Source organism: Triplophysa rosa, linkage group LG4 (genome assembly GCF_024868665.1).
Source record: "Triplophysa rosa linkage group LG4, Trosa_1v2, whole genome shotgun sequence".
NCBI lineage: Eukaryota > Metazoa > Chordata > Actinopteri > Cypriniformes > Nemacheilidae > Triplophysa > Triplophysa rosa.
In genome coordinates, this window is record NC_079893.1 from 27,369,365 (window position 1) to 27,384,581 (window position 15,217).

General features: G+C 39.3%; 2 protein-coding genes across 3 annotated transcripts; one reads left to right on the top strand and one right to left on the bottom strand.

Annotated features, from left to right (window-relative positions):
* Positions 1-47: 47 nt before the first annotated feature.
* Positions 48-13,959, bottom strand: pdcd11 (programmed cell death 11). 2 transcript variants are annotated; one of them, XM_057331365.1, is made up of 36 exons: positions 13,852-13,959; positions 13,528-13,616; positions 13,303-13,437; positions 13,012-13,179; positions 12,749-12,910; positions 11,763-11,871; positions 11,462-11,637; positions 11,262-11,369; positions 10,949-11,158; positions 10,678-10,802; positions 9,949-10,009; positions 9,714-9,860; positions 9,320-9,571; positions 8,764-8,889; positions 8,450-8,644; positions 7,954-8,124; positions 7,651-7,864; positions 7,420-7,572; positions 7,154-7,266; positions 6,488-6,960; positions 6,251-6,313; positions 5,832-5,916; positions 5,663-5,752; positions 5,394-5,499; positions 5,059-5,236; positions 4,790-4,846; positions 4,532-4,654; positions 4,021-4,143; positions 3,222-3,384; positions 2,981-3,151; positions 2,769-2,900; positions 2,414-2,664; positions 2,124-2,292; positions 1,688-1,841; positions 691-856; positions 48-502 (listed from the first exon to the last, which is right to left on the bottom strand). In XM_057331365.1, exons 2-36 carry the CDS (start codon positions 13,612-13,614, stop codon positions 331-333), a joined length of 5,388 nt encoding a protein of 1,795 aa, XP_057187348.1. In that variant the 5' UTR covers positions 13,615-13,616; positions 13,852-13,959; the 3' UTR covers positions 48-330. The 2 variants fall into 2 exon arrangements, with proteins under 2 accessions (XP_057187348.1, XP_057187347.1); XM_057331364.1 differs by having other exon boundaries at positions 13,528-13,673; positions 13,852-13,951.
* Positions 13,960-14,104: 145 nt separating this feature from the next.
* On the top strand, positions 14,105-15,132 carry atp5md (ATP synthase membrane subunit k). Its single transcript, XM_057331473.1, has 4 exons — positions 14,105-14,213; positions 14,614-14,716; positions 14,840-14,935; positions 15,039-15,132. Exons 2-3 carry the CDS (start codon positions 14,630-14,632, stop codon positions 14,921-14,923), a joined length of 171 nt encoding a protein of 56 aa, XP_057187456.1. The 5' UTR covers positions 14,105-14,213; positions 14,614-14,629; the 3' UTR covers positions 14,924-14,935; positions 15,039-15,132.
* The last annotated feature ends 85 nt before the right edge of the window (positions 15,133-15,217 follow it).

Consider the following 15,217-nt stretch of genomic DNA (forward strand, 5'->3'; position numbering starts at 1 on the left):
TCAAAACATTGGCTACTTAAAGAGTCACTTGATATCCAAGAAGACTCGGGAATTGATCCAGAAACTTCGATTAAACAATGACATTTACCATACCAGGCATAATATGCATTATAAATAATACGTTAGTTATTCACTGATCTGCATGTCTATACCAATTTAATTTGAGATAACTACTTCAGGAAATCTGGCCAATGGTTCCAAAACACAAAAAGGTGTGTCCAAAAACAGCCAAAGGTTCAAAAGCAGACGACATTGAAATAATGGGAAACAATTCGTCCCGAAGATTCTGATCTGAATAATACACCAGTTTTCTACACATCAGTTCTGTTTCTAGCTGGCGGCGTCCGCTCCTTTAGACTCCACATATTCCAGAGCTTTCTGTTTGACCGCCTGGATGCTCTCGGGTGTGCCATGTTTCTTCTCGTACTCCAGGTAACGCTTAAAGAAGAACTTGATCTTCTTCACCGACACGCTCAGGTGAATCACACGATCGAAAATCTCCCTGAAATGCACAGGACAATGTGTCGCATTACGTATAGTGCGTTCACACACAAATCTGAATTTAAATCAGACTTCAGGATTCGCAAAAAATATATTCTGCATACGACAGCACAAAAAAACAGCTAATCTGATTACATGGATTTAATAGGCCACCATACAGTAAAATCCTCAAATTTATTTCTACTTTACCTCACTTCCTTCTGAGAGCCATGCTTCACCATCAGGTCTATGAACACTGACCACAGGTCAGTACGTTTGGAGTAGGTTCCGAGGACCTTGTCAAACATGGATTTGGCTCTCTCGGTGTTCCCGTACTGGAACTCAAGACGGGCAAACTTGGTGATCAAGTCGACATCTGGAAAGACGGCAAAGAATGAGCTATTCAAATTGCTTGTCTATAACATACCAAAAACAAAAAAACTCTTGATCATTAAAATATATAATTATAGGCCAATTAGGGCTGCCAAACGATTAATCACATATCCAGAATAAAAGTTTGTGTTTACATAATATGTCTGTGTACTGTGTATATTAGTTTTGTATTATAAACACATACACGTATACATATTAAGGAAATATTTACATGATATATATATATATATATATATATATATATAGGTATATATGATTATTTACCAATAATTTACATATATAAATATATATCTTTTTTAATTTAATATATGCATGCATGTGAATGTGTTTATTAATACAAAATTAATATGCACAGTACACAGACATATTATGTAAACACACACTTGGATGCAATTTATCGCATTTAAAAGTTTGACAGCCCTAAAGCCAATATAATATATATAATGTCTCTAACATACACTACCATATAAACGTTTACGACCATTTAATCTCGATCCACTATTTTTCCACATATATAACTTAATAATAACTTGAAACCGTTACATGTTATCATCCTCCTGTTAGTCACTCTTCGCTGTTTCAACCCGAGTTTCAGTCCAAGTCATCAATAAATAAAAAATTTATTTGCTGAATAAAAAAATGTAATCTAAGAAATTGATACGTATGCGCGAAATTATGTTCTCTCCACACAACTAATATCAAACATTCAGACATAGCTTCAAAAGTGGTAGATCTTTAAAAATATTTCAGTCAAGTGACCATAAACTCAAAAGGTTGTTTAGGTAAAAAACGTATACAGTTTACAGGCACTTACGATCTTTATTGGACAGACTCTGCAGCGCCCTCTGCAGGAGGGCATTAGCAGCATTGCTCTGACCCTGCCGCAGCAGAAAGTTGCCGTAACTCTCATACACAGCTTTCTCTTGCCTGAAGCGCTTCACCATGCTTTTATAAAGACTCTCCGCTTCCTACACAGAGATTACACAAGACAACAATGACACCACTTCTCATCTACAATCAGATTTGTTAGAAACCATCAGCTCTCTTCCAGCTCTTAACAGCTATTGTATTAAGTATCAGCCGTAATGGGAAACGGCTATCCTGTAATCGATACTTGTAGAGAGATACAATGCAGATACAGTTAGTTATATAATAATTTACTCATATAAATTAGATTGACAACACAGGATATATCAGTACATCCCTACTAACATCCAAGGAGATCTCAAACGATCAGAGGTAATTCTCACTTTGAGCTTGTCTGACTTGGCGTAAATGTCGGCTAGCTGCTGGTAAACAGGCAGGGGTTCGCAGTACTGAATGGCGCGCTCGAAAACCTTCTGCAAACTCTCCTCGGTGCCGTACATGTTCTCCAGGTTCAGCATGGCCACCCAAATGTTCAGCTTCTCCTGCTCCTCTCTACGCACACACACAATGGAGAAAGGTTGATACATGTTAATCAAAGGCTCAAAAATTACAATTTAAAACAGCAATTCAAACCAAATGCGTATATGTAAATTCCAGCCGTCTCTCATTTCACCTGAAGGAGATGGTTTTGAGGGCTCTCTCAGCGACAGCTCGCGCCTGCTCGATCTGTGTGGCCTGCAGATGAAAGGCCATGTACTGCAGCCAGAGGAACGAGCTGTCCGGGGACGAGAGGAGCAGGCGCTCAAACGCTGTGGCGTTGTCCGGCCGAACCGACGGGTCCATAAGCTCCGCCTCCAGCTTGCTGAGCTGCTGTTCTGCATTCTGCTGCTCCTGCTGGAGCTCTTTACGAGTCTTCTTCACAGGCTGTTTTTGATTGGATGAAAATAACAAAAGTAGTTTTTAATAGTAATTTATGGGCAACTAGTGCGTAAACGCAAAAATGCAACATAACGTGCGTGTGCGTTCACCTTGCTCTGGTCTTCCTCCTCATCTTCGCTGGACTCGTATACCTGGTCCACGGCTGCGGGAGTTAAAGAGCTCAGCGTAGTGTCCCAGGAGAAGTCCCATGATATCTGCAGCCGCTCGGGTTCCTTTGGATTCTGAACATCAATAGCCACATCACACATGACACCGCGTTGTCCCATCAGAGGTCTGAAAACAAAACAATCTCCATCCTTACCTTCTTCTCACACTCTTTATTCGGTTCGTCATCGTCTTCCTCTCTGAAGAACACCTCCACGCCGCTATCACTGTCTTCTTTTTTTGCTTTCTTCTTATCTACGCGTTCCTCCGTCACTGTGCTAGCCTTATTCTTTTTCGCCTTTTTCCCATGTTTCTTTTCATCTTGTTGCTACAGGGAGGACACACAATCAGTGCCATCTTTCAATTTAAATCGCACAAACAAATACACAACCACACACCTGGCTCTCAGAGGACACACGCTTCCTCTTGGTTCGGTTGTGCGTCTTCTTTTTGTCTTCCGGCAGACGCGATGGCAGTTTGAGGGATTCTGGGAGAATATCCGATTTCCCGGTGTCTTTTGTGAGCAGTGACAGGGACACGTGGATGTTCTCTGTGTCCACGCTGAATGAGACAGAAACATCTATGTTTAGTCACATAATACAACAAAACATCCAAATTCCACAGAAAATAAACATCACAGCTGCTGATAGTTTTACAGTATTTTTACGTCAGCGTTACAAAGTATATTTCATCTGTTTTTAAATGCATTTCTGTCTTTATTTTTTTTACAGTACTTATAACCTTATACTAGTTAGATCACAGAGTAACCAAGGGTCCAGTGGATGAAATTTAGCGGCATCTAGTGGTGAGGTTGTGAATTGCAACCAACGGCTCACTCCACCCCATCCCTTTCGAAGCACTACGGTGGCTGACACAGGACTAAGATGTCGTCACGTTTTCACTTTTTTGCCACAGGAGATAATATGTTTACGAAACACGCTCTGTAGAACAGTTTGTCCGTTTAGGGCTACTGTAGAAACAACATGGCGAATTCTATGCAAGGGGACCCGCGGTGTATGTAGATAGAAATAGCTCATTCTAAGGTAATAAAAACATAACGCTTCATTATGTAAGGTGTTTATACACCTCTGAATACATAGTTATGTAGATTATATTGCATTTCTGTAAAAAATGACACACAGCGCCTTTAAAAATATTTTTAAACCAATACACTTATGCCACTTGTGCTGTGCTTACCTGAGAACCTTGGCAGTAACCAATGCATTCTGGGTAACGTGTTTGGATATCACCTCCGGCTTATTTATGTAGTATTTCGTAGCGTGTTGTAACTGAACTCTCCCCTCTAGGGACCTTGACAACCTTTAAAAGTAAAAACTAATAATTTTAATACAATAAAAGGAGTAGTTCACCTTCAAAAGTGAAAATAATTTACACGCCTTCTTGTCATTTCAAACCTGTATGACTTTCTTTCTTCTGCAGAACTCAAAAGAAGATATTTTGAAAATTGTTGGTAACAGAACAGCACAGCCCCCCCTTTACTTCTATTGAAACCAATGCAAGTGAATGGGGGGCTGTTAACAACATTCTTCAAAATATCTTCTTTTGTGTTCTTCAGAAGAAAGAAAGTCATACAGGTTTGAAATTACAAGAGGCTGAGTAAATAATGACATTCATTTTGAATTTGAACTACTCCTTTAAAGAGACTAAAACAGCTTAATTGACATAGTGGCACCGGCAGACAGTTTACCTCACAAATATGCCCGAAACCCCAACAGTTTTCACATATCCTCTGACAATCTGACCCTCTTTTATGTCAGAAATGGACTGAATTTCTGGGTCTGTAACTTTCTCCTGCTGAACCTTATTTGTTCTGCAAAAACAATGGTTATTTATTAAATGGCATAAATGCACAAATAGAAATCTAAATTTTAAGTCGATTTACTCAAATTAAATAACTGAAATTAATGAAAAAGAATTATAAATAAAATTATGATCTTTTGTATACCTGGAAGTACGTAGCGAAACATTGAAATGTCCCTTTTCTTCCCCGATAATACAGCACCTGGACAAAACATAAACAAACGCAATCACAACATTTCCACTGCACATCTAACCTAAATAATAATAAAAAGAGATAAATGAAGTAAAATTTAAACATAAATACACTGTAATATAATTAATATATTATAATATAATTACATCGTAATATAATATAACACATAATATAAATACTAAAATAGACTTTTATCTAGGTCATGTTTTCACTCGACTCACCGGATCACTTGGCCCTCTTTGTAAGGCTCCAGTGGGTTGTCCGAGTACTCGTCGGAGAGATCCATCAACGACACAAGACCCGAATTCCCAAACGGAAGTTTGACAAACAGTCCCCGGTGAGGCTCGATTTTCCAAACCATCCCCATGGTGACCGATCCCTGCTCTAGCTTGTATATCCCTACAGTAATGACACACACAGGAAACGCTAAACAGACCCGGGGGAAGACCTCAACGTGCGTCACAGGGGCAGGAGCGCGACCAACCGTAGCTTGACTTGAGAAAATGATAGCTGGGCTTGAAAACAGGCATCTACAATTTTCATGTATACACGTTACCTGTGAGTGACAGGGAAAGTTGACCAGTCCTGCTTGGATTATTCCCAACAACCTTTGCTAAAACGGCCTGGCCAGGTTTAAAGAGCTTCTGTGGGTTATTCGCTTGCTGTGGGAAACAAATGAAGAGTTAACGCTCGTTTGCTTTTCACTTCACCTCACCTCTAATTTACTAATATATGCACTTCATTAGATTTCAGAATCACATTTACAAAAACATGTGCACTTGGTGGACATAAAAACGTACAAAATCCTTTGTTCTGAAGACTTACCCCAGGTTTGCTTATCATGGCCAACAGCTCAACGGTACCCATGATGTTGGACTTCACGTGAACTTCTAGGCATTTCAATTGTTTGTCGTACTATTCAAAAAATCAAAACGTTACTTAAAAAGCTTTTGCCGAATGGATATTACGTTCCTTTTACGACCACAACAGTTACCTTTGAGGGGAAGCAGATGACCTCGTGGCCGGGTTTGTAGTGCTTCAGTTTGTCAACTGTCTGCATGGAACCGCCTTCCAGTTTCCTGAGAAAGATAAGTGAGTTTAAGGACATTTCTCTAAAACGTTAAAATAAATTCTTTCATAATTTATTCACCCTCAAGTCATTCCAAACCTGTATGACTTTCTTTCCTCTGCAGAACACAAAAGAAGATATTTTGAAGAATGTTTGTAACCAAACAATATCGGCCCCCATTGCCTTTCATTGTATGGACACAAAATTACTGAGAAAAATATTTTCTTTTGTGTTCCGCAAGATATACAGCTCTTAAATGTTTTTTTTAAGGGTCAGTACCAGATGACATCCTTGGACTACCACAGAATTAATGTAACAAGAGCAAACGTATGTACAACATGTACCTTGGCAATATTGTAAGTTCAGGAAGAGCCAACTTAAAGTTGGGGTGGGTGACCGGCAGGAACCTGTTGAGAAGAAAATCTTAAATTAAAATCAAAAGAAGTTGAAATACAAAATGTACCAAAATGAATCCCTGCATAGTCCCAAATGAACTACAGAACTGAATCACCGATATTTCCCCAATTTTTGTGATGACATTAAACTTCTTTGATGGGACAACATAGCGTAAACGCATTTACCTGTTTCCACGAACTGTGTGTCCTCCGATCACTTTGGCTTGGACCTCCGCCCCGACCTTCAGGGACGATGTCGGAAGGCTGCCGACAACAGGCGACTCCTCTATCTCAGACACATGGATGTGACCCGTGGTCCCTGACGGCAACATCACGAGCACGCCCAAGGGTTTCAACTTTGTGACTTTGGCAGTCACCATCACCCCAAGACTGTGCATTTGCGCTTTGCTCTTCGATTTGACCTGCTGGTCCTGGCCTTTGCAAGCCACGAGAGGAAGCCCACCCAATTCCTCTCTGCTCGGGTCCTTCACAATCACATTCAGACAGGACCCAACGGAAAACGATTCCAAATCGACGACGTCATTTAATTGTGTCTTAGCGGGAATGATGGTCAGGTGACCCGTATCACCCAATGAGACGACAGCAAAGTCTTTGTCAATGTATTGGATTGTGGCGGCGTGTTCCGAGTCGTTACTCAGCTGAGGGAAAACAACACAATAAAAGTACATTTGAAGGGATAGACGACGATATTTTGAAGAATGTTGGTAGCCAAACAACACTGGACTCCATTGACTTCCATCGTATGACCACAAAACCATATTTCTCAAAATATCTTCTTTTGTGAAAATAGGTTTTGAACGTCAGGAGGGGGAATAAATGATCACAACTTACAGATTTTCTCTTTCTGGTCAATGTCGGCAACAGCGACACAAGTACTTGTGATTTCAAAGGGTCGACGTGAAGCACCACAGCCGTGAGTTTGCAACCTGGAGTCGTATTCACTCCTGAAAGATTTGCACAAATATGATCACGTGGGAACTTATGAACACGTCCATCACAAACTTACACACAACCACTGATGTCCTAAAAGTCATTAAGTGCCTTTTTCAAATCAGCAACCTTGCATTTCACGATCACTGCTATTGACCAGTCCTCACCTGTCGTGTGATGTTTGGAGGCCAATACGATGGCCTCGCTGAGCCGATCGGAGGTCAGCGTGACCGTTCCGTCCTCTTTGACATCTTCCACGACCATCTTAATTTTATCTCCGACTGATACAGATGAGAGCTGCTCCAGAAGGTCAGATTCACCTTACAGAGAAAAATTTGAGGAAATTCTTAGGGTGTGTTCCAGACAAAAGCGATCATCCCCATGTCTGGAACCTGTACCTCTGCATGTCACCATCTCAATGATGGCCTTCCTCTCCTTCTGACCCTGGATCAGTCTGGCATGGGCGTCTTCCTCAGAGAGATTCAATTCCGACACCTTCAGACTGACCAGAAACCTGTTCTTCTCCTCGTCCAGATTGGTCACCTTGGCAACCACCGTCTGGCCAATCGTGAAGACGTTGGATGTGTCTGTGATGAACTGCTCGCACATGGCCTACGATGACAGCAAAATATCACATGAATTCTACAACACTCGCTTTGTGTTGCTTTCCGACCAATCAGGTGGCAAAAAGATCGACGTACAGCTTTAGGGGCAAGGCCGAAGAGTCCGCGAGGAAAGTCGATGAAGACTCCGTAAGGCATGATGTTCTTCACCCAGCCCACCATCTGCATCCCCACCTGCAGCTCGGAGAACCCTGTAGGGACGTTTCCATCCTCCAGACAGGCCTTCAGTGAAGGTTTCTTAGTGAGATTCTGAAGAGATTCTAGGTTAAGTAAAATAACCGAATTGAGTTGGATTTCACCCTAAAATTCAAAAGACACCCAATGGACTCGGTAGTATATTGAGTAGATATTTTGAAGAACGTCGGTAACCAAACCACATTGACCCCCATTGACTTCCATTGTATGGACACAAAACCACTAAGACACTTCTCAAAATATCTTCTTTTGTGTTCCACAGAAGAAAGAGTCATACACAGGCTTTGACTGACGTGAGGGCGAATAAATAACAGATTTTTTATTTTTGGGTGAACTGTCCCTTTAACAATGAGTTATAGGAAAAGTTCTGTAAGGATACAATGCCCCTCTTGTTCTTGTTGAGACAAACTACGTCTGAGATGTTGTCCCCCTCCTCCAGCGCATCCCACAGGAGAAGGCAGTTGGTCACATGATCAGACAGATGTACCGTGGGAAGGAAAGCTGGGATCTCCTCAGGTAGAACGGAGACCTCGAGGCCATCCAGGACTTTTCTGCTGACTCTTACATCAACCGTCTAAACAAAATTAAAAAACAAAGATGCAACAACTAAAGAGAACATATCTGAAAGAATTTGTGGTTTGCCGCTTTAAAAAAAGAAGAAACAAAGGATAAAAATGGTTTCTGTTAAATTACCTTTCCAATCTCAAAGTCAAACTGAGCAGTCTGTGTCTGTATTACATCAACTTCAGTTACGGCTTTGAAAGACAAGACCAGTTTCTCACTTTCTGCATTACACTTTATCACTTTGGCTTTGACAACCTGCAAAAAAAAGAATGATCCAAAGTGTAAACTAATGTGACCTAAAGATAAAATTATATTAAGACAAAAATGTGGAATTAATAATTCTTTACTTTCCCTCGTGTCATTCCAAACCTGTATAACTTTCCTTCTTAAGCAGAAAGTTAAAAAGAAACCATTTTGAAGAACGTTGGTAACCAAACAACATTGACTTCCACTATATGGACACAAAACCACTGAGACATTTCTCAAAATATCTTCCACTGAAGAAAGAGTGACATACAGGTTTTGAACGACATGAAGGTGAATAAACATGACAGAAAAACTAACCCTTGAACTCAGATAAGGGTCCAAAATCCCATTATTAAAATGTGGGTCAAAAGTGTCCAGAGTGTAAAAGGTTAAGATACCGGCAAGTGCAAATCAAACCACTGTGCATGACGTCTCTGACCTGGCCAACAAAGAAGAGATCTTCTGGATCGGTCACATGCTCGGTTGACATCTCCTGCACAGGAACCAAGCCTTTCACTTCCCCGTAAAACCGCACAATGCAGCCATACTTCTTCACGCACATAATGGAGCCATGAGCGACGCGGCCCACCCTGGCATCAGAGTATGACTGGATGATGGGGAGCCTGGACTCGATCAGGGCCTTTTTTCTGGTCAGGAGTAGCCGCTTATTAGCTTCATCCACTGATAAGACCTAAATCAATAATATATAGAAAATACGAACAAAATAATAATTGAATACAATAGATACAAAAAAATATGAGTAAATTAGAACCATAACAACCACAGGTCACGAAAGCTCCGTTTAAAGGAGAAACTGAACAAACGACTCTCACCCTGCACTTGAGTTTCATGCCCTCGTGAAACTTTTTCTCTGGGTTTGTCAGGACCACGTCAGCCAGGTGATTTCTGGGTATCATTCCTTTGATGTGGTCTGTTACCCTCACAAACATACCCAGTTTCTGCAAACTGATAACTGTGGCCTGAAACACCAACAAGCGTGTGATTATTTTTTATACTTTCTGTCATTTTCTATAAATGCAATAATCTTTGTTCTGTATTGTTGCCCACCTCAATAATTTGCCCCACTTGGATGTCTTGGTATCTGAAGAACGTTGCTTCAATGTTGCTCCTACAAAACAAGACAAGAAAAATGTTTTAACGTATAACTTGTCTCACGAAATTTGTGCATTATTGTGGACAGATATTGGTTTGGGTTGGATTGCTTGTTTAAATTCACAATTTTTATGTAGCAGACGATTTGATGGGCAAAAAAATCCCCAAAACACTGATATTCTAGTCTCTAGAGATTTTACCCTTTCATTAAGTCCCATTGCCCAAAAAACATATATATGAACTGTTGTTTTAAAGGGATACTTCACCCAAAAATGAAAATTCTGTCATCATTTACTCACCTTCGAGCTGTTCCAAATCTGTATACATTTTTTTGTTCTGATGATCACAGAGAAAGGTATTTGGAAGAATGCTTATGACCAAACAGATCTCAACACCCATTGACTACCATAGTAGGAAAAATACAGAACTGTTTGCTGTCCTACATTCTTCAAAATATCTTATTTTGTGTTCAACAGAACAAAAAAAATGCTAAAGTTATTTTTCCTGCTATGGGAGTCAATAGGTGTTGAGATCTGTTTGGTTATAAGCATTATTCCAAATATCTTTCATCAGAACAAAGAAATGTATACACATTTAGAACAACTCGAAGGTAAGTAAATGATAACAGAATTTTCATTTTCTGGTGAAGTATCCCTTTAATGACAGACAAAAGACGACACTCACTTGCGTAGTGAAGCCATGTGAATTTGCTCCATTGGGCTGTAATCTGTTATTCTCATATTATGTTCGGGCTTGGCCAGCAAACGACTCGCGTTGAATTCTTCTTTCGGCTCCTTCATTCTTTTTCTCTATAAAAACATTTAGATGCTTTTATTCATGATGATTGAAGAAATGTTCCAAATGGAGATGCGTTAATGTAAATAATACAGATCGAATATATGATCATGTGCTTTCGGAATACACTTAACATCAGATGTGATGTTTGCGTACTCACGTGCACAAAAGCCTTGGTACCGTCGGGCAACTCCATCAAGGCCCCGGAGTGATGGTGCACGGCAGTCATTTTACAGCCCTGAACCACCTCTCCAATCTGCTCACTGGTGAAGTTACCAAGTACACTGCCCCCTGGTGGCAAGAGATGGCTGCGCAGGGAGAGGGCAACCGCCCGAGAGGAGGGCTCTATGTACAAAACCCGTGCCAGGACCTGAAAATGAGAAAAAACTGCAGTAAGAATTATGATATTCTAAATAATAAAAAAATTAAATCTTATAGTTTGTAAGGGTTATTCTAAAGCTCTTGACTCTTACCTCATTGCCCGATTTGTAGCAGGATGCTTTGTCTTGATCAATATGCAAAAAATCAACCGTGCCACTAAAAGACGAGAGATACTCTACAACAAGCCCATGAGGAGTCACCTAAAATGAAAAAATCAGGTGACTCGGAATAAACACGCTGATGCACTAAACTGCGACAGTAAAAAGCATTTCTTCACGTGCTGCAGTCTCACCCTTTTTATGTGCACCCGGATCAGCAGGCCGGGCAGGAGACTGTCTAGAGTCCATCCTTGCTGAGTCCCTGCGACAGCCTTATTGACAGCCTGGGGGTTCAGAGACAAGCGCACCACACGTCCTTCGTTCTTGACCTCCTCGATGAGACTTAATACATACTGGCCCACCTTTAGATCTGAGATAAACAAGATACTCAATTTGATATAGACGTCATGTGGCATAATTGATATTTGCACGGTTATAGACTCCATATGAATGATGAAGTGCACAATTATGAATCTGTGCTTCGGGATTTCTCACCTTGTTTTGTGGACGTACTCTTCTTGGGCAGGAAAGCTTTAGTGCCGTTGATTCCAATGTCAACCAGGAACCCGTGATCTTCCACACTCTCCACACAACCACTCAGAGTCTGAAATATAAGAATATGCAAATGGTTTTGATCTTGCTGCCCAAGAAACAATTATTCATTAAATGTAACAGACTAATCCACTAAATAACTTTTTTCCATTTTTGAGTACACTGAAACATTGTTTTCAATGTATTGGTCTGAGAGGTTATGCATTAATTAATCACAATATTCATGGTATTGGTTACTTTCATATTAATTAATAAAAAACATATTTAAAATGTAATATCATCCCAAGGTTACTGTTGTTTATTACTACTATTAAACAATTTCTGTTAGCTGAAATCAAATGAAATCTCGGCCTAAACGTTATTTGAAAAACTTAAAAATTTGAAATAAATTGCAATAAACTGAAATAAGTTGAGGCACTAAAATAATGAACTGACAATAAACTAATCTAAAACAGAAATAAAATAAATTACACATATATAGTTAAATAAAATAACAAAACCACATATCAAAATTGCTTAAAATTGCACTAAAATTAACATGAAACCTACAAATAAAAATTACAGAATATAAATGTGTTTACATAATAAATGTTTGTGTACTCTGAATATTAATTTTGCACGCACATATATTTAAGAAAGAAATACAATAAAACACAATAAATGTTTACATATACATATATGCAAAATGTCTGTGTACGTGTGTGCATTTAAAACTACAAAATACATATGCACAGTACACAGGCATAAGGTAAACACAAACGTTTATTCTGGATTAATCGTGTTTAATCGTTTAACAGCCCTGATAAAAATAAAAGCTAATTCCAAAAATTAACAAAATTTAAAATAAAACGGTATAATCCAGCGCGGTTAACACAACACATTTTCAAACACGTTTTCATTTGCGTATAAGTGTAATATTCTAAACTCACCATTCCAGGTTTCAAAGCAGCTGCACTCAAACACTTGTTAACCTCTTTTGGGTTGATCGACAATTTAAGACTAATCTGGCCCTTATTAACAGAGTTTAAAGAAGATACAACACATCTGACCAGAGTTCCAGGAGTCAGAAGTTCAGAGAGAGTGACAACTTCCTATGAAAGACAGACAAACATAAACGTATTACATTGTTTAACATGACACAACACATGGATGTTTTTGCTTTCCACCTTGTTTTTGCACTTGTCTATGTTACCTCAAAACTGTCTAAAGACTCCAGTTGTTCAATAAGGATCTTTGTGTAAGCGTCACAGATGTTACGGATTGGAAGGTAACCAACAAGGCCACTTGGCAGACCCACGACGGCCTCCAAATCTGACACTTCCCTTACACAGCCAAGCAGCAGAGTGCCAACCTTCAGATTCTAGAAAAACAGAAGTGCACAAATAAATCGAAAATAACATGTATTTGGTTTTATCGTAAGGTCAAATGTTTACACATATACATGTATACAGGCAGATTCATACGCATAAATCACGTAATTTACCAGAAAATGAAGAATTTCCACACCGTCAGCCGTATTAAGCTTTAAACCCCTATCATCCACTTTGTGTTTTTTAAAGTTCTCCCCATCATCCTGTTTCACAGTCTTTCTCTTCTTTTTAACCACTGGTTCCTGTGTCTGTGAGATATTTCATAGCATTCATTACACACATGTGCGATCATTAAATAAACAAAAGTCACTACTTTTCTATTATCTTTATAAGGGTACCTGAAAGAGATTGTCCACTTCATGGGACTTCACGGATTTGTCCACAGAAGACTTCTGTGTGCCACCTCGAGGGAAATCTGCTTCCATTGCTTCCACCCAAATGTAAGTTTCATTGATTAACAAAATCTAAAAATGTAATCTTAAACCTAAACAGAACACATAGACGCTAAAAACAGTGTTTCATCGTTATATATGTTCTATAAACACACAGATATGAATGAACACAGTTTGTGCAATGAAAGCATATAAATTGTAGCAAAGTGTCGTTAGAATATTCTTTAGGTTTAAATATTGTAGGAATAAAAGCAGCACGACAGCACTTACTTCACAAAACTACGCGTGGATCAGTGTAAATATCTTAAAACATTCTCATGCAGAAAACCTCACATGTTCCTCTCACAAGCGTGCCATCATTACGACCCGGATGTAAACACCAAGAGGTGGGAATCAAAAGTATACCCAAAGAAAACATATTCAGCCAATAGAATTACGAGAACACTCGATTGACGTCAATAGCAACGAATCATTTTGGCCAATGAGGTGATTGACGCAAATGTAATCCAATAATCGTAGCGTAGCTGCTCAGCAGACACATGCTAAAACGAGGCGGGATTTCCTATTTGCGTTCGTTTTCCGGCCTCTCGATTGAAGGGCACCAGTCTATTTGAGGAGCTCGAATTTGCTCGGTAAGTCACATTTTACGTTTTAATAATAAATGTATTATGTCCTTCTTGTCTTAAAACGTTTTCTGTTTTCGTCTTGTTTGCAAAACGAATAAATTCTGCCTAATACAGCCAGAGGTCGCCTTGACCATAAGGGCGCTTGTTTTAGGGAATGGACTAAAAAGCTTCCAATTAATTAAACTTATTGATACAATTGTGAACATACTTTTTTAAGGAGTAAACTACAATTATGTTTCAACACGCACGCAATTTGGCATTATTTTCATATGCTCAACATGCGTGCGGTCTTTTCGCGAGCACTTTGCGTGACCTTACGTCAATGTTCCCACACTAAAATTAACCATGTAACTTTTCATAATGGTTTGTATAACATTATCTTTTTATATTCTTGTTTGTCTAAAAGTTCGTGTACAATAATCATGGGTGGACACGACGCTGGGACGCAACATCAGTTCACTGGCATCGCCAAGTACTTCAATTCATACACCATTACTGGCAGGAGGAATGTAAGTCATTGAATCAAATATGTCAGCATTTAGTGATGGTTTTGTTAAAATAACAGTTCACTGCCTTTGTATTTAATCAAGACATCATTTTGTGAACTTATGATTCTTTCCCTTTGATCCCAGTGTGTGTTGGCCACATACGCCAGCATTGCTGCCATTATTCTCTTCTTCAAGTTGAAGCCCAAGAAGCAGAAGGCAGTAAAGTAAAGCTAACTTATAGTAAGTATTAACTACAATGTTAACTTTGAGAGCTTTTTGTTTTTCCAAAGATAGCGTACGTACACTCCTGTACTTACACATCTTTTTTACCGTCTCTTTACAGGACATTTTTGTTATATGCGGAGGGGTATGGGAAGCTGGATGTCCTTGTATTATCACTTCAGTTCTATGTAAAGAATAAAAGATCACTTACACCAGCACTGTATAGAAAACTTGTTTTATTTACACATTTAAGCACTAATATAAAAGCTTGTAGAGATCAGGAGAACAGTGCTCATGTAT

Bases quoted from the DNA above. Each gene is read 5' to 3' on its own strand.
- pdcd11 (XM_057331365.1), bottom strand. From the start codon at position 13,614: ATGGAAGCAGATTTCCCTCGAGGTGGCACACAGAAGTCTTCTGTGGAC. The intron at 5,917-6,250 runs GTACATGTTGTA...TATCTTTCTCAG, and splicing joins GAACTTACAATATTGCCAAG to GAAACTGGAAGGCGGTTCCA. The intron at 4,847-5,058 runs GTGAGTCGAGTG...TGTTTTGTCCAG, and splicing joins AAAGAGGGCCAAGTGATCCG to GTGCTGTATTATCGGGGAAG.
- atp5md (XM_057331473.1), top strand. From the start codon at position 14,630: ATGGGTGGACACGACGCTGGGACGCAACATCAGTTCACTGGCATCGCC. The intron at 14,717-14,839 runs GTAAGTCATTGA...CTTTGATCCCAG, and splicing joins CCATTACTGGCAGGAGGAAT to TGTGTGTTGGCCACATACGC.